The sequence below is a fragment of the Rhopilema esculentum genome, chromosome 16 (genome assembly GCF_057945365.1).
Source record: "Rhopilema esculentum isolate cy_ngs chromosome 16, ASM5794536v1, whole genome shotgun sequence".
Lineage (NCBI taxonomy): Eukaryota > Metazoa > Cnidaria > Scyphozoa > Rhizostomeae > Rhizostomatidae > Rhopilema > Rhopilema esculentum.
Window position 1 is genome coordinate 1,524,702 of NC_142830.1, and position 24,956 is coordinate 1,549,657.

The 24,956-nt window shown below is 36.2% G+C and overlaps 2 protein-coding genes across 5 annotated transcripts in view; both read right to left on the reverse strand.

Annotated features, from left to right (window-relative positions):
- The window catches only part of LOC135682916 (transmembrane protein 198), a 30,851-nt gene extending 26,705 nt beyond the window's left edge, over window positions 1-4,146 (reverse strand). The window contains exon 1 of one of the 2 annotated variants that reach the window (XM_065198009.2): window positions 4,021-4,146. The gene's annotated coding sequence lies outside the window, so the exon portion shown is untranslated. The other variant, XM_065198015.2, reaches the window with a different exon arrangement.
- Window positions 4,147-5,775: 1,629 nt separating this feature from the next.
- On the reverse strand, window positions 5,776-24,432 carry LOC135682917 (polycomb complex protein BMI-1). 3 transcript variants are annotated; one of them, XM_065198019.2, is made up of 10 exons: window positions 24,277-24,424; window positions 15,842-15,980; window positions 14,172-14,268; window positions 13,022-13,077; window positions 11,947-12,000; window positions 11,037-11,115; window positions 10,758-10,791; window positions 9,568-9,675; window positions 8,770-8,853; window positions 5,776-7,833 (listed from the first exon to the last, which is right to left on the reverse strand). In XM_065198019.2, exons 2-10 carry the CDS (start codon window positions 15,945-15,947, stop codon window positions 7,528-7,530), a joined length of 924 nt encoding a protein of 307 aa, XP_065054091.2. In that variant the 5' UTR covers window positions 15,948-15,980; window positions 24,277-24,424; the 3' UTR covers window positions 5,776-7,527. The 3 variants fall into 3 exon arrangements, with proteins under 3 accessions (XP_065054091.2, XP_065054090.2, XP_065054089.2); XM_065198018.2 differs by lacking the exon at window positions 24,277-24,424 and adding an exon at window positions 18,140-24,256; XM_065198017.2 differs by having other exon boundaries at window positions 5,779-7,833; window positions 24,288-24,432.
- Between the last annotated feature and the right edge of the window lie 524 nt (window positions 24,433-24,956).

Below are 24,956 nucleotides of genomic sequence, written 5' to 3' on the forward strand. Positions count from 1 at the left end.
CTAAAAACAATATTGTAAAATATTTATTTAGAGCACTAACCACTAGATCTTTAATTGCATCTATTTCTTGGTGGTGAACAAACAACAGGTAATCGCCAACTGACAGGAAGAGCATTAAACATGAGGCCGACACTTGCCAAAGTCGATATAGTCTCGCGACTATGAACAGTGCTTGGTTTTTGCGCAGCTCTTGCAGCTGGTGAAACCAAAGTGATGAAAGAGAATCGCCCTACTGTAATTAATAGCCCGCTACTATATAATATTACAATCTGATTACATCCACTCCTGTTATAACTAGAGCATCAGGTGTCGGTTTGCCCATATTTAAAAGGACCTTAAGTGATGAAATTGCTTGTTTTAAACAAATATGTTATTTATGCCGGATCTAAATGACAAATGCAAATAGAAGGGCAAAATAAGAACCAATAAATTTGTCTGTCGACAATGAAATCAAGAGGTAATAGCTAAATAAACGGGATTTAATTGAGGAAACTTCGGAACAGCTATATTAGGCTGACTGATTGGAGAAAATTATGAAAAGGACGATGTCCATGATTTATAGTTAGCAAAAAATAGGTTACTATTTATAGCCATAAGAAATCACCATGGGTAAGCTTAGATCCATGTATGCCAATATGGCTTTGACAGCATCAATGGTGGTTTAGAGGTAATTTAAAAATCATCCCACTTTTTGTTGAAAAAATATCATATTATTTTAAGTTACCCAAGGAAAATATCACTATTAGAAGAGGGCAGCATTTAAATAATGCAAACGCAGGAATTAAAATTTGCAGAGGGCTGAGCCCATATTTACCCATTCAGTAGCAGCTGGTGTCCTTTCTATCTGATATTTTTCTATCTGACAATTATTTGATAACCTAAACCAATGTATTATGCTACAAATTGGAATGTTTTTTCCCTATTCCTAAATATCAACAAACTTGGTTAATTTTTCTTAAGATAAAACAATCAGTCTTGGTTGGATTAAATTTGGCAAGTGAGATAGCAAATGAATACAATATTAGCTTCAATTAGGTAGAATATAAAAAAGTAAAAAATAAAATTATAAATTAATTAACAGATAGTAATATTTTCAAGAGAACTGTTGCATCTCATGGTTTCAAATGCCTTTATCATTATATTTGAAGAAAAAAACAGACAAAAAATTACAAATGTTGTATTTCTTAGTTTGCAGGATCTGTTAGCCCAATTGAGGAATGTTTGGGTTTAAATGGCAAGTAGCAATTTATGATTACCTGTTAAACTATAAATGTTTGAAAAACAATGCAGTTCTTTGATAAATGATAGAAAAATACACAGCATAACAGCAGCATGTATGCTTTTCAGTAGGGTAGGGAGCATTGCGCAAAGAGGAGTGACTGCCCTCCTGAATGTTTAGAAAGTTGGTATCTGAGAAAAGTGCAAATCTGCAATAAAATTAGTTTCTCAGGGGGGTACAAACTCTTTTGCTCGCTTCATTTGCGCCTATGCAGAATTTTTTTCCAATTTTTCCCGTTTTCAATATTTTTACATAAGGGTTTATATTAAGTCATTCATGTACTTTAGATATTTCAAATAAAATAGATACTGAAATGCTTAAGTACTTAAATCCTTAACAAACTGAAATACTGAAAAACAGATTTTAGTGATTTTGCTCCTAGGAGCACATAAATTTTTGAATACTGTTCATTATTTTATGAAACTTGCTAACAACTTTGGAAAATCATTTTTTACAGGTCAAGTGAAAGCACCTGACACAATTCAGAATATAAATATAAGAGGAATTGTGAAGGAAATAGACAGTTGTAGAATGGGGTCAGCCAAAAAAATGTTTGATTAGTCAAATATTGCCATGTAAAAAAGCCATAGCTTTTTCAAGCGCATTTAAAAAATGGAGTGTTTTCCAAATTCCTTATGGTGTGGCAAAAATTTGATGTCAGGCTCTTCTTTAAGTACAAAGTGCTCAATGTGTTTTCTTTTTCTTTTTCATTAAAAATCTAATGTGAAAGTTTCAAAGAAGGTAAAGTGCAAAAATAACAGAACGTGTATTTATATAAGAACAGGTACTTAACCCTTTAAAAGACAATTTTAAGTGGTGTTCTCTGTTACAGGTGATTGCACCTTCAACTTAGAGCTCAAAAGCTATCGAAATAAGTAATTAAAGCCACCACCAACAAGTTGAGAGCTGAATTAATCACACCTGTACATTCTGACACTGTATTTTAATTGTACTTTTCACTATGTCTAAGTTATACCATGTAACATTTTAGCTTTGTGATGATTTTTATTGCTGAATAAACAACATAATATATGATTATTTTACTTGAAAATTGCTTGTGGAAATTGAGAAAGATTGCCTATAATATTAACTTCAAGTCATTGCTTGAACTACAGATAGTCCTGTTTTCTGATACTGCAACACATTTGACATTTTTTCTTCTGTACACCCCAAATACTTGATTTGCTCTATTGTAGAGGTATACAGCCAAATGAAACCTAAATCAAAGCTGACCTCTATTGAATCACTTGGCCTTGTAAAAAGTTTGACTTGACAAACAATAGTTAGGTGCATATAAGTTAGCTAACCAATGAGCAGTTCTTGGTTTTCTCATGACAAGTATTTATCCAGAACTTAAAAATGGCTTTGATAATAGCACAAAATTTATAACAGATTTGTCTGACATCCCTCAGTTCATCTGACATTTCCAGACCTACAAGATTGAAGAGGCTGTTCTCTTTGAGGGGCAGTTTTGTTTCACATGTTGGAAGGAACCATACCCTGGTCTTGTGCTTGAGTTTTTATGATTGGCCTATTTCGATCAACAACTGGGTATATATTTTTTATCTGTTCTTCCAGACCCTTAAATCTATTCTGATGTTTTATGCTCTGAGGAAGGTCAGACAAAAAAGCTTTTAGCCAATATGTTATAAAATGTTTACTTTTTTTCAAAGCCATTTTCAAGCATCTATCCAGTAACTATGTTTTTTAAGGGGCAAATTTTTCTTCATTTCATCAAGTGTTATTCATCAAAAATTAACTGTTTGAAAGTCAAACAGGGAAACATAAGCATGAAGTTGACCTCATTGTTCCAGGAAAGCTTCAAGCTATGATAATAGATGCTAGACAAGCAAACATTTTGACACTACAAGCTCTGACACTACAAGCAAACATTTTGGCAATAAAATACATCTATGAATGTATGCATGAAAAAACATATTCTTTAGTGCCATATTCTTTAGAAACATAACCAATTTCAATCTTTATCCCTATACTGTTTTTTATCATCCAAGATTTTTTGAGGGAAGAGTAAATTTTTGAAGGTTGGCACTTTTAATGGATTAAGGCCATGCTTTTGCAAAGGAATGCACTTTCGAGAGTAAATGTTTTTTGTGGACCTTCTTTTGAAATATTGTTCCTGTGTTTTGGTTTTTGTGATTGGCTGTTTTCAGGTAGTTATTTGTTTGAGCAGAATTTCAAATATATCAAAACTGAGTCAACAGATGTAATGATACCTTACAATGTTTTTGGGCTTTCCTTATCGATTGATGAAGATGAGATTAAGAAATTTAGATAAAAAAGCCTTTTTCTACAAACAAAACAGAGTAGGCACAGTCACAAGATTTAAGGAATCACCAGAAATGTATCAAATATCTGATTGCCATTAAAACTTTGGCAGACAGGGTGATTTTAAGGAAAGATTAACTGCCTTAAGCATCATAACCATCAGGAAATCACTTTCAGTGTGATTGCCATTTAAACACTGAAATTTTAATGTACTGGTGATCTCTGACAGGAAATATATTTCTGCTTATACATTAAGATATATCTACCGAAAAAATCAAAACAATGGGTAAAGAACGTACAAAGTTTATAAAGCACGACCAACAATTCATTAATATATTGTTTGTAACTGCCTTCCATGAACTGAAGACATTCCCTTCGATGCATGCAAGGAAATACGTTTTCAACGATATCGAAACATATTGTAATTCAAAACATATGCGTCTAAAGCAACTTACCTTGCTAATATGCTGATTTTGCAGTGCTTTGCCTGTCTTTAATCACAAATAAATCTTTATTCGCTAGTAGGCACTCACTGTCTTTGCCAAGTGTCAAGAGATCAATAAACAACAGCAACAACACCGGTCGCCACCCAGACGGGAAAACAAACCACGACAACGGATCACAGGAAGCATAACAACAAAAAACGGGTCTTGATGAGCTCAAGAAACAATCATAGTCAATAGTTTTTTCAATTGATTGTACAACAATGTACTGTAAATTCACGAATAAGCCCCGAGGGCCTATTAATTGAGGCCCTAATTGAGTAATTGAGACATTTTTATAGTCGGGGCTAATATGAGGGGGGCTTTTATGAGGGTGGCTTACAAATGTCGTCTCCAAGTTGCCATACAAATAGCACATTCTGTAGCACATGTTCGCAAGGTACATTTTGTTTGTAATTTCACTTGTGGCCATTGGGTCTGTGCTCCAATGTTTCCTAAAAATTTTCAAAAATTGCCCCTGTTCCAAATAATTCTTGAATGTTCCCTAAAAATTCTTCATATTTTCTCAAAATGTTCCCTTGACCTCCGTTAAAAATACAAGATGTTCCCATGTTCGTTTTAGAACGACATCTAAAGTGTCTAACCAAAGAATAGATAAAGGACAAAAAGGTATTTTAGTTCAATGTCTCTTCGCTAATGACTCGTTATAAAGCTTTTTCATTTGCCGCTGAATGTCATTAATCATAGACAAAAGTGGTGTATTTTTCTGTTGCATCTCGATTTATTCACGAGTCTCGATAAGCACTAAAGTTAGACGTTATTTTGGGGGCTTATTCAAGGGGGCTTTTACAAGAGGCCAATTGAGGATTTGTGTTATTGCAATTTAACCAGTGAATGTATCGCATTCCTTTTGCAAATTGCTCCATGCTATAAATTTCTAGGATTTTCAAGATGAACACTTCAGTAATACTCTCAAGTAGACATCTTCGTTAAGAACTAACAAACTGGCCTAATATCGGCCTCCCATTAGCCTGTTAGCACGAATTTCAGAAATACAATGGGTGCTGGTCTTAAAGGGGTCATAATTGGTTGAGTCAAAATGTAGATTTGATTTTTCATTGATGATGTAGCAAATTGGATCTGGCGGGGCAGTTGCCAGTCAGCATGTAAACACAAGCCTTAACCTAAGTATTCTATAGAGGAATAGGTAGAAAAGAGTGCTCTTGAAGTTTTTGCTACGGAGTTAAGGATATGATTTTAAGTCTGCTCTACACTCCTCGTCCTTCCTCTGTTAAATTAGCCATTGAAAGCCCTCGTAAAAACAATGAAAACAAAGAGTTCCATATGTCCTCCAAAATGTTACTTTTCTTCAAAGTGTCGGTGTTATATCACTAGTATCAAACACAGAATGCAGGACTGTTTAGCGTACAGGAAGGACGGACTGGCCAGTCGGGCTACCGGGCCCGAAGGCAACCGCATCAACATTGCTTTTAAAGGGGTGCACTTTCTTAATAGAATAATTTTTATAAATTCTTAACAATGCATGAAAGCATACAGGTATAAAAATTGTGAAAACTGTGGCAAACATAAAATGTGATCTGAAAATACTCGTGGGCCCTTTTTTTATCTCTTCAACCCCCGATGTTTCGGTGCTATGCCTTGATTTCAAAAATTTATGTTTCCAAATCTAGCCGCCAGTGTGTCTTTAGATAGAAGTCTACACAAAAAATGCAGTTGTGAAAGAATATATGCAGTTCTGAAGAAAAGATTCTACAATCATTTCGCATTGCTAACCATGACTTATCGTTATGGGTCAGTTTGCTGTGAATTTATCACTTTTTTGAGTCCTATCATATATTTGATTTGATATGACATGTACATAATACATAGAGATAAAATTATGAGAATGCAGAATAAAGGGCGTGGATAAAGACTGAATGTAAACTTGCTATTGGTGGCGACAGTATAATCAGTAGGCTCAGTCATTACACATTTAAGCCTGGCTCCAACCGCAATCTTAGGTGATATCTCTAAACTATTACTCTTTCTAATTGTTTTTTTCATTTTGCTCTGTCCCTGCTTAGCTGCAAAAATATTGCATCAAATATCAGAATTTTTTAACTTGAGTCTCATTATGATAACAATAACCTCATTCTGATGAAAAGCGGCATTCATCATAGTAAAAACATGATTTATCTTATTGAAAGATCTTTTAAGAACAATGAAATTATGGCACAAAAGGCTGTTATATTTGGAAATTGCAAAAGTGGGCTATTCCTCGTGTCACCTCAATACAACAAACTTTGCAAAAAGATGCTGAAATCTACAAACTAAACGTATACCATTGGAATTACGCAGTCTTTTAATACCATGTCTGCCACTTATAAGAAGGTTAGAAATCTCTATGGAAAATGCTACACAAATACAAATTATGATTGCTGTTAAGAGACACTATAACATGTATTAACTCACTTACTTCTATAGTTTTATATGGTCTTATGTGGTTTTAAATGAATCCCAATAATTAAACATATGCATATCTAGTATATTTTCCATTTTGTTTCGAAAAGATGCTAGGTTGATGTAAGCCGCCAGACTTTGTAGGGGTGGGTCAAAATGAAAAATACGGCCTTTTTCCTGTAAGAAAATGCATTTTGACCAACAAGAAACCCCCATTTTACCAAAAGGTAATACCAATGAAAACTTGAAGTTATGTAAAAGCAAACCTTAAATCAAAGAATTATACCACAAAGAATGCCCTTGTGGAACTATCATCACTCCCCAAAAACATTTTCGTCAACTTTAGACGAAAAACAAAATAAATCTCGCCAAAGACTAGGAAAGACATGTCCCCTACAGTCTGTTGTGCCGCTATTGAGACCAGGGACATAAAATACGCCAGAAAACAGGCTTGCTCACAGGGAGGAGACATTAGAAGCCAATAGAAAACTGAAAACCATCTTAATCTAATATATTGCAGATGTGAGCCACTAGCAGAAGTAAAACAGGAATACAAATAGCTGTGCTTTCATCAATTGCAAAATATACTGCTTGATTGCAATTAGATTTTAGACTGCAATTTAACCTCTGGGAAAGTAATACATATCTGAACTCAAGCTACAATGCTTGCCAAAAGTCTTGGTGCACTACACAAATATTTTGCATAAGTTCAGTAGTCTCCCCATTAAAGTAATCTTGAATAACAACAGTCACAAAGCTCAGAATTCATCCGATGTGTGTAACTCTGTCAGCTAGTTTAAGTAACAGGCTTCTCAACTAACCTTTTTTAGGAGGGGGGGGGGGGGGTGATATCTCTGTATCTTACGGCAGGAAACTTCTACTTTCTCAAAATCTTTCATTGACTGAAGGGTGTTCCGAGGACTTTTGGCTAGGATTGTACCTCCAATTTTGCTAAACTTAGGTTGTAAAACCGCCTTATGTCTTCTAGCTATTCCAATCAAAACAGCTGCATTCAATTATTCTCCTTGATACCATAAATAAAGTTAGTAACATAAACTGCTAGCTAGTAACGTGAACTTCTGCTAGACTACTAGAATTCAGACCACTGTTAGCACCGTCATTTTCCTCTTTATCTACGTCCATAACATTGTCGTCCTTTGTCTGTTTCTCTTTACTGTCTTTGCCATCTTCGTCGTCAGACGGGTCCGGGGTGGTGGTTAAAATGTTCCTCGCTGCGATTGTACTGGCTGCATTTGATTCCTTCTTCAAGTCAAATTGAACTGTTTTGTTTAAGGCGATACTATCGCCCTGGAACACCTCGGCGTCCTTTGGGGTAACACTGAACGATATTTCCAACGGTTTTCTCTAATGAAATGAAACATAACAATACATCAAAACAATCTAAAACAGATTTCCATCAATGAGCCTCGCGGATCTCGATAAACTTCTTAGAATATAACAATTAGCTTTGGCGCAAAGGCTCCTACCCTTAATTTAACTCTAATGGCGGGTCTTATGCAAACAGTAATACATGTTGGTATTTTAAATTATGTACACATTGACAAGTAGGGATTTTCACGTTTCAAACATCTTCAGGATTCACCTGTTAGCATTTGTGGTCCATGATAACCGTTCCGTCTTACTTACGACTCCTACAGCCTATCGTCATAGGATTTAAGGATGCTAACACAACCGAGACACCATCCTTAAAGGGACGAATATACAATTGGAATCTTGCAACTTCACAAATGATTGTCTCTTTCTTTGCAGTTAAGATGCTCGTGGTAGTCTCTTTGATATAAGAAACTACAAACATTGTTTTCTAATCATAATGTTAAATTATAAATTCCTTGTGTAATTATGTTTTTCTGCCTGCTTTGAGAAATATGCTTAAACATCTACCGTAAGTTCAAACCTTTCCTTCACGAAACCTTTCTAAATAATAAAATGGATAACATAAAATGATAAACAAAACCACATAAAACCCTGAAATTGGGTTGTCAAGTTCACCGGCTGAATGAAAAGGTTTCAACAATCAGAAAACACAAAGCGTTATCCGATGCTTCTTATCTGAAAGGTCTTGACAGTTAAATAACTAGCTTCAAACAGGCTGTTTGTTGAGAACGCACAGTAATTCAAATGAAAACAAGAGAAATATTGTTTGCAATATCTTTTTTGCCAAATACACCACACCCAAATTAGATTTTATTATTTATTATCACCTCATTTGCGATTGCTTGTTTTTCGAAGTACAGAAGAAAGTTTGCTAAAACAGTAAAATGTCAGGAAACTAGGACTAACCTCACGAAATATTCCATAAATTCTTACAATGTCGTCCAAGGTTAAATCATCCAGAAGGGATTCATCTGTGCGCCAAACATCAATCTGTAGAACACATCATCATTCAAACGAGGCAGCCTGGATTACTCAAGCTGTCTTTTAAAAATAAACTTATCCGAGGCTTAATCACGCTTTTTCTGTCAGCCAGATCTTTAACTGGAAATTTTCTGATGCCCAAGCTAGGAATCTTGCAGTCAGTGATATTCTTGAGGTTTTAATTACAGGTATAACGTCGAAATACATTAAAAGAAAGATTCGTTTTGGAAAAATTCATTTCCAGTTATCTTTTACAACATTATGATTTTTGAAATCTGATCAGTTAAACTCATTCTAAAAATGGTTTGACAGTAAGTTCATACAATAGTAACTTATATTCATGAAGACAAATATAGTTATCTAGGTATTAAAGACAGTACGTCGCGCCGTTCATTGGTTTATCGAAACAAAGAACAAAATTTCTATTTCAGTGAGTTTTCATTTCGCAACAAAGGACGCTTCTTAGTTGCTATTGATCAGTTGTACTAATTTGTCACGCTTCTCTAAATTCGAGGTCCCTCGAAATTCAACACAAAATTGCCAATGAGCAGCGCGACACACTGCTTTTAATGTCGCACGCCGATTATTTTGACTATATTCTGCTAGCAACCTGAGAGATTCTCTAATTCAACTTTTGACTAGTAACTTCCACTTGTAAACAGCAACTGGAATGGTAAAAAACCTCATTTTCTATCAATTATCTAGAAACTCGTATGTACTTACATCCCAATGTAAAGGCAGGTCAAACTTTTTGAGAATAAATTTCTTCATGACTCGAACTGGAAGGTTTAATGGGCAGCAGAGAAAACGAGTTGGAAACATGCTTGTGACCTGAACATAAAAAGAAAGTCAGATGTCAAACCTAATATGGGATGAAATTATCAGGCGAGAAATGTCTTTGAAAGCACAGCTCAAATTATAGGTATTCACTGATAAACCCATGCATGGTAAATTTGGCAACAAAGAGAGAGTATTCATAATAAATGAACTCAATATACGAAAAGCGAAGTGCAGACTAAATACTGATTTTTAAAAGGTTTTGTATTGTCACAAAGAGAATCATCCTTCAAAATAATATAATTATCATTAGCTATTTACTTAAAAGGGGATGATAAAGAAAATGAGATGTTCTTTGAAGAATATGCTGACGTTGATGCGATGCTGGCTGATTGGCCGAATTCGTTGCTGTTGCTAGCTGGGGATGAGCAAAGTCGGAAAGTGACAGGTGGGTTCTATCACTAACGATGCGAGTGTCCCGAAAATGAGAATGGAAATGGAAGCATATCCTTGAGAAAAGCATCTGAATAATCCATACCGGACAAGAATACTAAGAAAGACAGGCTTTTCAAGAGAATACCCTCTTTGTCTTCCCTAGCTTAAGCCAACATTGTAAGCGTCATTTTTTCACATACATTTCACAACCTTAGTTATCCATTAATACAATAGTGACCTTTATTTTAGTGCTTGATAACCTATACATGAACGATCCTTATTGCGTTCGTTGCATCCTTCTAGCAGCTTGAGAAATTGAGGAATCTTTTAGACAGAAATTTGACTAACAGCTATAACTTGCAAATTACATTAAATTCAAATTGAGAAACAGAAAAACATTATCTAGAGGTTCTTAAAGCTAGCATATTTTCAATTACATGAACAGAAGCTTTTCAAATAAATGAAGTTTTAGGTAAGCAAAGTTAATCAACTACAAACTTTAGATAACAGGAAAGTTTACTCGTGTAAAAATGACATTTCCTTGTAATTTACTCATTATGCAAACTTTGATGTTGCAAGCAAAGAAGAAATTCAGGCACTAATATGACATATACTATGGTCTGAAAACACTAAATTTAAGCTCAAAAAGGGTTGTTTCCTTCTAAGAGAATATGGAAAACTGACAACTGACAAAATTTTACCCTGTCATTGCGAACAGCTCTAGGCCTTTTTCTCCTGCAAACAAAAAATAGCCATAAAATGACAAATTAAGAAGGTTTGACAATTCGTTAAAACAAGTCAGCTTCCTATTATTCATCGCTTCGCAATTACAACTGTCTAGATATGCATAATTTATATTACCAGATGATGGGAAAAGTAAGAGCGCACTCTTCTGAACCAAAATTTATAAATTGAAAACCAAAACACATGTCCTCTTTGCATAATTACGTTGAAGTTCAGTTGAAATGATTTGCTTTTACCTAAAATATGTAAGCGTCACAAGTATTCTTGTATAATCTTCAAGCACAGGGTCTCTTTCTGACGATCCACCAGGTTGATCTGCAAAAGGATTGTCACAATTAGGAGATCATAACAAATAAAGGATTTTTTCTAGATGTGCATGCCTAATATTGCAAACTTTATATAATATAACTACATATGGCGTATAACGAATTTCCTTTTTTCATAACGCCTTCTTTTAAATCTCTAAATTTAAAGCAACATATATTTTGATGATAAAACGTTTCTATGCTTTAATCATCTAGGAACTAGAGCAGCCAATTCAAAATGGCTATTGACGTAGATATCTGCAATACTGTCACAATCTTTGAATACCATTTTCAGAAACCTATGTAGGATCGATACTAATAAAGAAGAGATAGAACAAGAATGATAATTCACAGCTAAGTGTTGTTATGATAAAGTTATAACAATGTCACCGTCCAGCCTTCAAAAAGTGCAACACAAGAAATAATTGATTTTCAGTCAACAATTTAGTATAAATATCTTTTGTCAACTTGAAAACAATTAAAAGATGTTAATGGACGCTACTTATTTTACCACTCTAATTATCATATAATATCAGCCTCAAATTCATATCAACATTTGTCTTTAAAGAACTCATTGTAACTGCTACATAGAATGATGTCTGTACCTGCAGCTTTTCTTGGAAAACAAAGATAAAAGAGGTATTTGGTTAACAAAGATGATGTCCGCGTGCTCTCTGATACGAAAAATTTCAAAGATAACTTATTGTGTAATAATAACGGCCAAAACTGCAGATAAACTCACACAAGTATGTTAACGGTTGTGATGACTTGTAAGGAAGGTTATCGTGTCAAAGAAACAAACAGTTTGGAATAGGAAAGCAAGGACAAAAGCAATACTTACTCCAACGATCTTTTTCTCGATTTAGTTCATATACTTGTCTAGCTTTCTTTTCCTCTGAAATAAAGTAAAAAAATACGGTTTCAATATTGGCATTCGCCTGATTGCTGAATTCACAAGCAACCTGATATTTTCCCCTGCAAGATTTAAAAAGAGCACAGGGCATTGGCTTTGAAAAAATTAAAAAAGCATTCTGAAAAGAAATTGGAAAAAAGAATAGGAAAGAATAGGATAAGAATAGGATAACACTTTAATTGGTGCAAATTATAGGGTGTCTCTAGGGGGGGTGACCTATTGATTGAAACAACAAAACATTTTCAATTCCTAATAACATTGATTCAGAAAATGTCATCATGGGAAGCTGGTCCCTTGAGATGATCCACCCCCCACCCCCCTCAAAATTTCATAATTAGGCCCCTGCACACCAATGGAAAACTCTCAATGACTCACGTTTGCTAATTTTCTTGAGAATTAGAAAAAAACTTATGATATCGCCAGCAAACGAAAATTAAGGCAATATAAGGCTTGGTGGAATTATCAAGGCAGTTAGAAAGAAGCAGTTCTTGGGTTATTTTGTGACTGGCCTATCTTCGTTTTAAGCGAACAAAGGAATGACCCAGAAATGAGTGCAGGCAACGATTGCTAAGAAGAAGTGTCTTATAGGGTTTCATAGAGAGCATAAGAATATAGAGTCCGTCATTCTAGCTAAGAAAATTAAGAAAATATATAATTCAGATTTAGTAAAAAGCGCTTCTATTTCCGACTACTTTTATTAAAAATACATGGATCCTCTTTTCATTTAAAGTTGCTTTATTCGAAAAGTACAGAACTTTTCCAAGTCAAAATTCACCTATCTTAAAATAAAATTCCGATCCCAGTCCACCAAAAATTTTAAACCACTAATTTTTGCTTACAAAAACATTTTCTCCCGAATATTGTTTGAAAAAATTTAACTTAGCTGGTAAAAAGCCGGCTTTTCTTGGTTGTCAGATATACCATGTTGTGGAATTTTAGCGGAATGGAAAGCTTGAAAAACGGTAGGATTGGTATTAGAAAACAAGTATCAAAGAGGACTTACGTTTATAAAGGCCTGGAACAAGTTTGTAGATTAATTCTTGCAAAGTTGGGTCAGATCTATGAAAATAGAAAAACAGTCATTTTATTAAAAAGATTCTTACTGTCTCGCAGTTAAAATATTTTTAAGTAACGGTTTATGATCATAATAAAAATCCATCCATCAGCAATGTAAATTATTAAAGACGGTCTTTTCCATCTCATTAAAAAGAAAACTTCGCAGCTACAAACCCGGACAAAAATAGTTGAGACTTTACAAGGAAAGTTGATATTTTCTCTTTCATTTGAAAATTAACTTCCCCTCCACCAATTCAATGTCAAATGCATGATTTTGAAACCGGAATGATAGAACTACAAATCCGAGGGAGAAAGCCTACTTCCATATAGGTTTTGTTTGCATGTTGCAAGAGACGTAGCCTCACGGTAGCAGCCATGGATTCTGGCCTGGTGGAACCATTCAATTTAACAGTGCAGATATCACATTACAACAATGGACAACACGTTTGTTACGGCGAAACCTATAAACTAAATAGGCATATTAAAATTAAATGATATTATTTTGCTTGTTAGTTGGTATTTTTCTAATGTTGGAAAATCCAGAAGTAAAAACATCCTGAATACACGGCGTTCACCCTTTCCAATCATATACTACTAGGCCGGAGGTTCCAAGGTTCAAAGCAACTGCAATTTGCTTAAAGATCATCAGTCAAACCTTTAGAACATTCTGCTTTAGATGGTCTTGCAGCCTGAGGCATGTACAGAATGAATTTAAATTTAGACACGGATGAAATGCACGAATCGGAGACTCTAGCTAAAAGCAAGTGAAGGACCGCCCTCTGCCATGAAAGATGACTTATTCTAAACAGTAGAGGAAAAGATGACTTAATCTACACAGTAGAGGGACATCGCAAACCGATGAAAATGGCATCAAAGTTGACATTATCAAAACGGTATCAAAATCAGTAGAGGAACATCGCAAATTCACAAAGAAACATTCAGGGTAGTAGAGGTCAGAAATCACCATGGAATTTCCGACATCGAATCACGTGGGCCTGTAACCTGGTTTGCTGCACCCCATTCAGTTGATGGTTTAACAGAGAATTGTGTTCAACGACTGCTGCTTTCTGAATAATTGAAAGTATAAATCGAATTACCTTATGTTGGCTAGAGGTTTAGTTTTGTGTACTTCTGTTTCACATACTGGACAGTTGAAAGAGGTCTCCAAATACTGAACAATACAAGTCTTGCAAACTGAAATTGGAAAATCGCTTTTCAGTAATGTGGTCACAGAGTTTCGTTAATACGGAGAGAATAGTATAGGGCTAAGGATAAATATCGCTTACCGATAAAACGTTAAATGGCTTTCTGAGATGTAACACGTTTGTATACTATTTAAGAAAACTATTGGATGTCAAACGGATCGAGTGAGTGATACTGGTAATGGCTGCAAGCAAGCTATGAAGGTTGTATCATTACAAAAACCGATTTATTGGAAATCCTGTACAAGGCTCAAATGCATTTGACAGAAAAATTCAAATCTAGATCTGTCTCAATGTAGGGGGAGGGGTGGGTCTGGAATTTTCTGTCCTGTAATTTATTCTAGTAGGTTTAGGGGTGCCCTAGCCTCATCATATAGTGTTTCTTGAAAAAGTGTTTCTATCATAATCAGATATTTTTTCTAGTAAGGCATTGGAATATTAATAAATTGCTCCCAATCAGCTTTAAATCTCCAAACATCGAACGCCATACAAAGATAGGCTTAGCTAAAGTGGCAAATTCACGTTGATGCAAAAAGAATTTTTGTTTTAGAGTATGACACAGAAAAGATTATCTGTGGCGTAGCTTGACCTTACAGACTAGGGGGGGGGGGTGGAGGTTCATGAGTAGTAAAATTTACCGATGAAGACATAGATAAAGGGAAATTGAATTGCTGTTTCACCTACCGATAGACAATTTTACCAATAAAGCTGGGAATATTTGCACCAACTAAAGAATTGGGGGGGAAACCAAATCCCCCTCCACCCCCCGATAGCTTCGCCACTAAAGATTGAACCTAGGTTTGTTTACTGATACTCTAAAAGTATCAGGGGTTAATTTTACTTTATGCTGAAGTCCTTCTCTTTCAAGAAGCGTAGAGAGGAATCATTTTCTGATCTTACTTAATCTGGAATGGAGCGGTGGAGCGGTCTCGTTAAAGGTAAGGAGACAGAGTTGTGTCAACTAATATTATATTGGATCCCGTAGCAAATAAGGATTATTTCTTATGAAACGGGAGTAAAAGTTGGTAAAAAACTTAACCAGAAGCAAAAAGCTCCAACCTTATAACAACTATTGCCATATTTGTCATTTGCTTTGGTTTTTTGTAGAATGTGATTCTGTCTTAAATTAATAACTCGCAAGATTTTATCCATATCTCAAGGTGTGTACCCACAACGACAAAATACATGCCTAAAATCCAGCATATACAAATAAAAGTACCATTAAGAGGTGGCACTTCCCTGCTGCCACATGCATTCTAAGTAAACTCCTTCTATTGAATAATGGGGGCCTCTATAGAAATGTGCGTATCTGATGATGTGATGATTGCTGCACATGGGCCTGAACTAAAATATTTTTGTCAACAAATTTGACTTTGATCATGCGTTATAGATTACCTTTCCGATGAAACCTGACGATGCCAAATTATTTAGGGACAATCTAACGCTAGAGGTCCTGGGCACAGTGCCCAATGTGCCCTGTAGTTGATGGACCACTGCTTCATAAGTGTCAATCCCTCTAAACTCCATTTAGATATGCAGCAAGACAATACAAGTTGGATACTTACATGAATGAGAACACTCTATCAGCGTTGTAGCATTGATAAGATAACCTCCGCAAAGAATGCAAATCAAGTGAGGATTTAGCTGTTTTATCCCTCTAACATACTGCATGACGAAAGGGCCTTTCAAGAAGATATTTAGAACCTAGGAAACGAAAAAACATCGATTTCAACACGAACATCCAGCTACAAGATGCATATGAGCGTGTCAGGGAAAGAAGACAGAGAAAACGAATGAAAAGCGGCTTAAATTTGAAAAGTAAAGGTGATAGCAGGGGCCCCGGGAGAAGGGACTGGGGGCTAAAGCCCTTTTATAAGTTGTACATTAAACAATACAGAAATAGCCTTGCTTTTGGTCTTTTGTATGTTTAATGCCGCCGCCCCTCCTTCCCTATCATCCTTTTTAGTAATTAGGGGATCCCATGGAAGTTGGAAAAGGGGGCGAGGGAAATTGAAATACTCAAAACAGAAGATTTTATAGAAAGGTATTTTGTTTTGCTAAGGGTGTGGGAGGGCTTGAATCGTATGAAAAACCTTTGTTCCTTCCTTTTTTCTATATCTTTTTTCTACATGAGCACTGTTCTATGAAAATTGGTAAAAATGAGCTGGAACACTTAAATAATTCTAGGGGAATGTGAGGCTCAGTTTTGGGGTAGGTTGAATGAAACGTTTAGACCACAGATCTGAACAACTAATCTCTGCCAAACTAGGGAGACAAGTTGCCCCATCAACTCTATATCAACGACGAGGTTCTTGGCTAGCTTTATTGCATTTAGAGGTCTTCCTTGCTGCTCAGTTTATTGCAAAATCGAATGGAAAAAACCATTCTACTTTACGTACGTAAACAATTAAGTAATTACATGTTAAAATCAAATAGTAGAAAATAAGAAGCACCGCAAGGCACCGAGAACAAACAACGATGAACACGAGATAATTTAAGATGGCTAATATTTCGCCCCGGCATATGGGGCTTCATCAGAGCAAAAGTCATATATAATCAAGTAATTTTTTTAATATTATTGCAGGATAGTGTTCCCAAAGATTTCATTAATTTCAACGTATTTCCGTAAATTTGACATTGAATGGCGGGGGCAACAGGTGTGGACAGCAAAAGAACGCCAATAGATCAACTTTCACGCAGATAACGAACAACTGGAGCTTGAGCCTCAGAAGCGGACATGAAGAATTTGACTAGGAATGGGTCAGCGAAAATGAAAAGAAATATTTCTGGCTTACAGTTAACAAAATACTGCAATCACACAAATATTGTCCCTCACACAACTCTTACTAAATCTACTATATAAACAACTTGTTCAGTCTCCCCGGCAGATCTAACAGCCCATGAAAGTGTGGAGCATCGAAAAGGAACTACTCAGTCGTCGCTACCACTTAATGCGAACAGCAAAAGAGTAAGAGAAAAAAACTCGTCAAGAAAATAAAATACAGATTTGAGGAAGGTATACCTAATCTAAATTGGGTTAAAGGTGTTTTCATAGATATGGTAGCCAATTGACTCGTCCTTTGGAGAGGATTTGAGAGAGTGGAAAAGTGGATTGGAATGAACGAATGAGAGTAGGGTATAAGGTAGGCTATGGATGCCTATTTTTGCTGCTCGACTGACAAAATAAACGGCTAACTGCAATCGAATATCTCATTGACAAATAGTTTATTCTCTACAATCGAGGAGCCAAGTGATGAGGCAAATACCGGTAATGAAGAAAGGATCATAAATTTGTACAGGGATTTAGAAATCTATTAAGAGGGGGCTGCAATCAAGCAACCTGGAAAAACTATTCTGAAACGTTGGATGCTTATAGAAAAAGTAATAATTGAATATCCATCCCTTAGCACGTGATTTTTGATAAGAATAAAAAGTCACTGTTTAATTGTTCAGTAGAACGCCGTCAAAGGTCGCTGTTTCTTGGGGATTAACTGGTGAACCATGGAAAAAAAAGCAAATCATCAGATTGAAGTAAAAAAACAATTCTCACAGGACCGTTTCATTTATGATTGTATACAAGAGAGAGGAGGAGATTTTGAAACCAATGAGATTGAGTTTTCTGCAATGGTTCTTCGTTTCGACTACTTGAACTTGTGTGTTTTTGTAAAAACACGACCATCGAGCATCAAACCACAAAGTCAAAGCAATGCAGGTTGGCTATGTGAAAAGGACGCGAAGGCCTACAAAAAGGCCATTGAAAACACCATGACGACGTTAAAACAGAGTCACGACAACACACATTTGCTTCGATAAAACTTCGTTAGTTCTTTTCCATTTGACTTAGATCTATCAGAAATACGTACCTAAAGGCAAATGAGCGATTTCTACGCCAACAGAGCGAACGTCTTTCTGTTTTCAATCCCAAATCTTGTGCTTGAATACTTCCTATGCACCCTGTTGCCACACGCTATTCAATTTACTTGACACATGCTAATTATGCATGGTCGAATAATGGCGAAGTTTGCGCCTTCCTTCCTTGCAAGGAATCATCTTGCTCGAAACCTTTAAAGAAGCAAACAATGCCAGCTGTTGTTCTAATATTTCGTAATAAAAGACTGCCTTACAAAAACGTGGTCTTTTCGCAAACAACGATGAAAATGCAGTGGTCCATATAAATCTTCGGTCAGAGAAACTGAGCTATCTCTTAAATAAAATTCACCTGCTAAACATTCGCCACCACAAAGCCTGAGAACAAAATATCTTAAAATAAACAGCTGTGATTGTGAGCTATTACAAATTTGAGAAAAATCAAATGATTAATAGAGAGTGCGGGAAAAATGCCTTCTCCCCTTCTGCCGACTTGTCACACCCGTATGACGAAATGTCAAACAAAGATTAAAAAAAACTAAAAAAGAAATGCTTGTCGGTCATCCAAGAAATTTTATAAGCATTCAAGGTACACCTGATAGTGACTGGCAATATTTGAAAAGAGGACGAACGTAAATCTCACTTCACTTAGATGTTCATTAGCACAAATTCAATCAACCTGAGCAAAGCCCGCCGAGAGCCACGAGACGGGCTTCTGGGGCCTGGGCAATTCGTGATCGGCCCTTAAATTCCGATGTAAAGAGGGTGAGGAATGAGGGCATGTCATAGAAGAAGAAAAAGCTGCAGAAGCATTGAGGCACAGATTGAGGATAGATCCAAATTTTCAATCAATAGAAGAAAAATAAACGGGAGATGTTCTGTCATGAAAATCAAGACGAAGTAAATAGGAAATCTAGTTACCAATGTTTTCTTATTGTCCTATCGACAATGTTCTAGAGGCAATATTTGGAGTGATGATTTACCGGAGGGTAAGGGTAGCTAAATATTACGGTTGCAAAAATTTCGGAGAGATCTTTGTCGTAAAGTAGAACTATGAGAAAACCTATTACCTTGCATGATTAAGGTTTTACTCAACTCTAATTCTGTAAACAACATAATCTGTATACAACACAAACGAGAGGTGTAAATGTCCTTTGAAACTAATATAAAGAGGTGAACAATAAAATTCGTAACCAACACAAAAGTCCTTTGTTATCACAATCTTACCCTTGCTGTAATATACGCCTGGTCTGATTAGGAGATTCACCAATTCAATTTTGAGCGGGTATATGATATGGGATATCATTGTCAGGCACGTCGAGAGCCATGGTGGGCCCCTGGACAGCTCAGACATGCCAGGTCCCCTATTTCTAGACGTTCAAAAAATATCAAAGTCAGCTTTGACTCAGTCAAAATGTGAAAATGGCCCTAATAATCATTTTTGTCAGCCTGTTTGCAGTCTGATTTCATTGAAACAATTGCTTTGGAAAATTTCAGAAGGCCATATTAATTAGGACAATGAACCAAGACATTATTCTTTGGTAGCAAATGCAACAGATGCACTTTCCTAATCAAAAATCTACATGAATGTTGAAATACGTTGATTTTGATAAAGAAAAACAACATTGATTCCCCAGCCCCCAACTCTGAACTGCTTCCTAGGTTTCCTAGGTTGCTGGCAACGGATGACTGTAACAGTTGCCGTAGGTTTAGATAATTGTTGCACCATAATGAAACAATCTCCTGTCCTACACAAACTATTGACTGATGCAAAGAAAACTTAGCAAATCCTATAATTAAAAGAAAACTTAGCAAATCCTATAATTAAAAGAAATCTTAGCAAATCCCACATTTTTGTGAAACATGGACGAAAAACACAGGATATGTTGGTGGTTACTTAATACAACAGTTATATTACGTATTTGGTGTTGCTGAGAATTTGACTATAGTCTGGGAGTAGATGCTCATAAGATCCTTATAAAGAGGATATCTTTATTTGCTAGATAAAAAAGCCAAGTGTAACAATAATGCTATTTTGAGAAGGTGACAGTAAATAAACAGCCATGCAATGCAAAACTAGGACGTAAATACCAAACTCTTAGCTACGGGCAGCAGAGGAGGGCAGCAGTAATGTGCATCAAGGCCTAATAACCAGTCAGATAGCTGCCATTCGTTTCAGAGTCTCACTCCAGATAAGAATAATTTATGCGCGACTTTTCAAAGCAACATCGAGCAAGTTCTAAAATATTTAAAAGGGAACCAATTAGGGCATTCAAGAGACTTTCAAAAATCTTACCGTGTTGTGAAACATGACAATCCCATTTAAGTAGCAGCTAGTATGGGAAAAACGATGTGCGGGGAAGGAGGCGGAGACACAAATCAAATTAATGATAAACAAAAATGATGTTGCATAGTAGATATGATTAATAAACAAGCAAAAATCCAGTCATTAATTTATTCACGATTCTTGGCTCTCATTTGACAAGATAGCTTGAATAATGCCCCTGCACTCTCTTAATTTTACATACATTCATAATAATTCTGCATTGTCTGTCCGACTGGTGTATAACAAGGAGGGCAGTGGTGTAAAATTTTGGGGACTAATGACTGAATTTTCCAACAATTTCAAACATATTGGAAAAACGCCCGTAGATTCCTGACAATTTCAATGCTTCAGAAGGGTATAGCTCCTTGCATCCCCCCCCCAACCATTGCGCTTCTGTTTAGAAATAAAATGTAAATGAACGACAATTTTCAAATAAACCTGCGGTTAATAAAATCGAAACTAACAGCATTGTTTCTGACTGTAGTGAGCGACCTCCTGTCACGTGATCAAGAACAATTGCTTAGAAAGGAAGACTGTAAAAATCATGAAATAAATGGGGATCTTGCTTATAGAAAACAGATATGAGATATGGACGGTGTTTTTAACCCCTTACGTCAAACAGGTATGAATAAATATGTAAAAATTATCAAATTGAAAAGGCAAACAAAAACCATTGAATAAAGATGGCAAACGAAACAAAAATAGATCCTTCGCCTAAACAAAAGTTTTACCAGGATAAAAAGAATATCCATAGGATAAAAATAGCCCACCTTCCTATGCCCCTGAATGGGACTCCCACATACTGCCGGGTTATCGAATGTCCCGATTTCGAACTGTAGCTTGATCTATTCAGTTACACTGTACAGACACAGATACAAATTGATTTACTTCAAATGAGCTGAATGAGATGAGAGAGAGGTTAAATGGGTGAGAGTAGCATTCATTCCCCGCTGAATGAAAGATTCTGTTGGATAGTCATGTCTCGTTGGTGAAAATTGTGATGTGACACAATGAACTAAACGCGATGACATAAATGTACCACTCTTTCTTCGAACAAAAATACATAAAGAGCTGCAAAAGGAGAATACTCTTTCTAAAAGGAATGGTTCTGTAACAAATGAAATAAAATGAAATATTTGATTGGAAGGTTGCGCAATACATATTTTCTATTGTGCATGGTATACGGGATTGTTTAGCACACGATGGCGAATTATTTTTTAATAGTTATTCCTACTTCTGTAGTTTTTGCCTGAATAATTACCAAATTACTTTCGGTCATTGGTATTTTGAGCCAAGGACTTGATGAGATCCTGTGTGTTATATGACAAATTATAATTAGGCAACTTGGTCCTTTATTGAGTTTAAAAACCACTATTAAAAACACGCATTAACGTTCATAATTTGTTCTAAGAATTTTCACTGCCCTACGGCAGCCTCCTCAGTAAGATACCAATTTGCAAACTTCACAATCACTTCTAGGGTAGGAATTCTCTGGCAACCTGCCCCCTTGCGCCTTTGGTGCCAGCTCATTTTGAGATTTTGGGTATGATAGCCAATAGAGGATAAATCAAATATTTGCTTGTCTTCACAGAGGATAATTGAAATATTATCTTAATTCTTTTGCAACTCATTCGAGCAATCGAAGGAGCAATGATCGAGGGTTATCGTGCAATCGAAGGAGCAATGATCGAGGGTTATCGTTTGAAAAGCAGAACGTCTCTACATAACTACAAGCGTCGCGACCGGGGCAACCCCCCACCGGGGGCAAACTCCCTCCAATAGTATCTCAATAGGAAAGTTCAGGTAAAATCCGCTCCGTGGAAGAAACGCTGAAGGTATTTCAGAGACCTTCATGTCATAAAGGGTCAAGCAAAGGTAGTTACTCCGTTGGTTAAATATGATATTCCTTGATATGAATGAAGGTAAACAAACTAATGATTTGAAGATTTGAAGATTTCTTGTTAGCACTTAATCAAAAAATCCAGGCCCTCCTTAGGTAAAAATGTGTCTTATGTCCATTTCCCCTAAAGTTTCTCGGTAGAAGCGCAAACTGCAATTCACTATGAGCTCAAGATGTTTTTAACTTGAAAAGGCATGCTAAGATGGAAAGAGGAATATAATTTTTATCTGTGTTCAATTGTTTGCAAAAAAATAAGTTTAAATAGGACTAGAAGGATTGCTTTAATGAAATGTGCTTAAACGAGTGCATTTTTCATGGAACTAGAAGCATCAAAATTCGAAAAATTTCCTGCTTCTTCGGCGGCAACCATGGTGCTGCCTCGGGTAGTAACTATTTCCTTTGCCCGTCCCGATATAGAGATTGGACAAAACTATTAGGAAAGTCCGTTATTATCATATAAAAATGAAAGTTGCAAATTATATACAGAGTTAGATTGACAAATGTATTGCAGATGTTTGTAACAGCAACTAAAGAATTTCAGGCAAAGCTATTTTAATTAGGTAAACGGGTGCCTCGCGACGGCCCTGTACAAGACACAACCAACCCTAGAATGACCGTCTTCATATTGATCGCTGTATGTATGACTAACGTTTTTCGAAGTTCGACAAGGATCTTCCACGTAGCCAGGAAGCTCGGTAGGTGCAGATGACTCGCGCGTTTGATTTAGAGGTCACGCAGATTTTGTGCAGTCGACCCGCGCATTGGATGCAGACGACAGCCTTATTGGGTGCAGAAGATGCCTGCATCGGGTGCAGAAGACCCACACATTGTGTGCAGACTACCCACAAATTAGGTGCAGACGACCAAAGCTTTCGGTATAGATGACCCCCTTTGGACACAAAAGCTGCGTGCAAAACCTTGTTATGGGACTACGAAAGGACACTAGACCAAACGCCTTTTTGTTGACGAGACAACCCCCGGTAAGGAAATCAATGTAGAGAAAACGAAATGTTATTATCACGAGTTTAGATTAAACTGGGAAAATACAGTCTCGTTGCATTCATCGTTCCTTTCTTTCTTCCTTTTTTTGAAGTATAGAAGGAATTATGCATCTTGTTGCGTAAAAGCGGTAACTTCAATGAAAAAAATTAAAAATTGGAACGATTTGAAACTAAAAGTAACCGATTCAATTGCTACTTAAATTTTCCTTTTGCTACTTAAAAGTTGTTGAGGGGTTATTTCCGTAAATTCACTTCGTTTGACAAGTTGATGCCTGGCGAGGTTTGTCGTAATCAAGAAAGATTAGAACCTTTTAAAACTAAACCTTCCTTGCTTGTTTCAATAATACAGCCAATGATTTTAGAGTATGCGGCTGTCATAGCAGTCAAACTTTGCCACTTTTCGGTTTACCGACAGTTTCTAAGAGTGCCTTTTTTCATCACATGTTCCTCTTCCTGTTGATTTTCATTTCTGAAACGTGGACATGAGATATAAGAAAAGCAAATATTTCTGTCCTTTGCAAGATCTGTAGGGTTTGTTCTGGAGCAAATTTTCAAACTGCTAAATAAAGTCATTCAATAGAAACTAACGAGACGAGATAAAGATGATAGAAGGGAAAAATCAAACAGCCTAAAAATAATTACAGGATAAGTAGAGCCGAGAAAGGTGAAAATTGACAGAAGTAGCACGATAGGAGATCATTGGAACTGGCAAAATAAAATTGAAAGCTGTTTGTTGGAGTGTTGCTGAAAGCAATGAAGTAAGGATGCATCTTTCCAAACACTACAAAATCATTTCGCCACAACCGGGGCGATTAAACACAAGCTCTGTTCGCGAAAATTCCTTTTCGAAAAGGCCTAATTTGAGGATAAAAACGAAAATAATTCGATAAATACTTGGTCCTGTACCTTGTCCTTACCTTGATGTATCTATAAGTCGGGTTTGGGCCACAAAGCTGCGAAATCGATTAAGTTCTGGACGAAGTTGTGAGTTCAGTATCCTTCGCTCAAATAGCAGATGTTTATCCGCCCTGTTGCCACACGCTATTGTGAGCGTCACGTGACCATATGCAAATGAGGAATTTTTAATGGCTGCCTGTTGAATCCTTCCTGCTTGCAGCATAGGAAATAGGGACAATGATGAAAATATAGTTGCTTATTGCGATTCCGCGAAAGTCACCTTTTCAATCATCAAGGATTACCTTTAGAGCCTTTGATCGAGCTGTCGATGTAAAAATAACACTGATTCTTATTTTTAGATGTTTTCTTTATTTCTAGCAAGCCATATTTCCAGGAGAACTCTTAGACCACCTCAGACAAGAGAAGCTTAAACAATTCATTTCATAAGTTGCTGCAACTCTGTTTTATGCCCTTAGCTTGGTTGCTTTGTCGCTTTGTCGATTTTTGCCGGCACCATAGAAGAAATATAAAAAAAATTAAATATGGGAATTTGATTGTGGAAATCGGTCATTGTCCAAGTTGTACCACGAGTAAATTGACGGAGTTTTGTTTTTTTATGGCCTAAGCTTGACTCTCAAGGTCTATTTGTTAAAAAAACTTTCTCAGAAACATAACAAAAGGGAGAATCA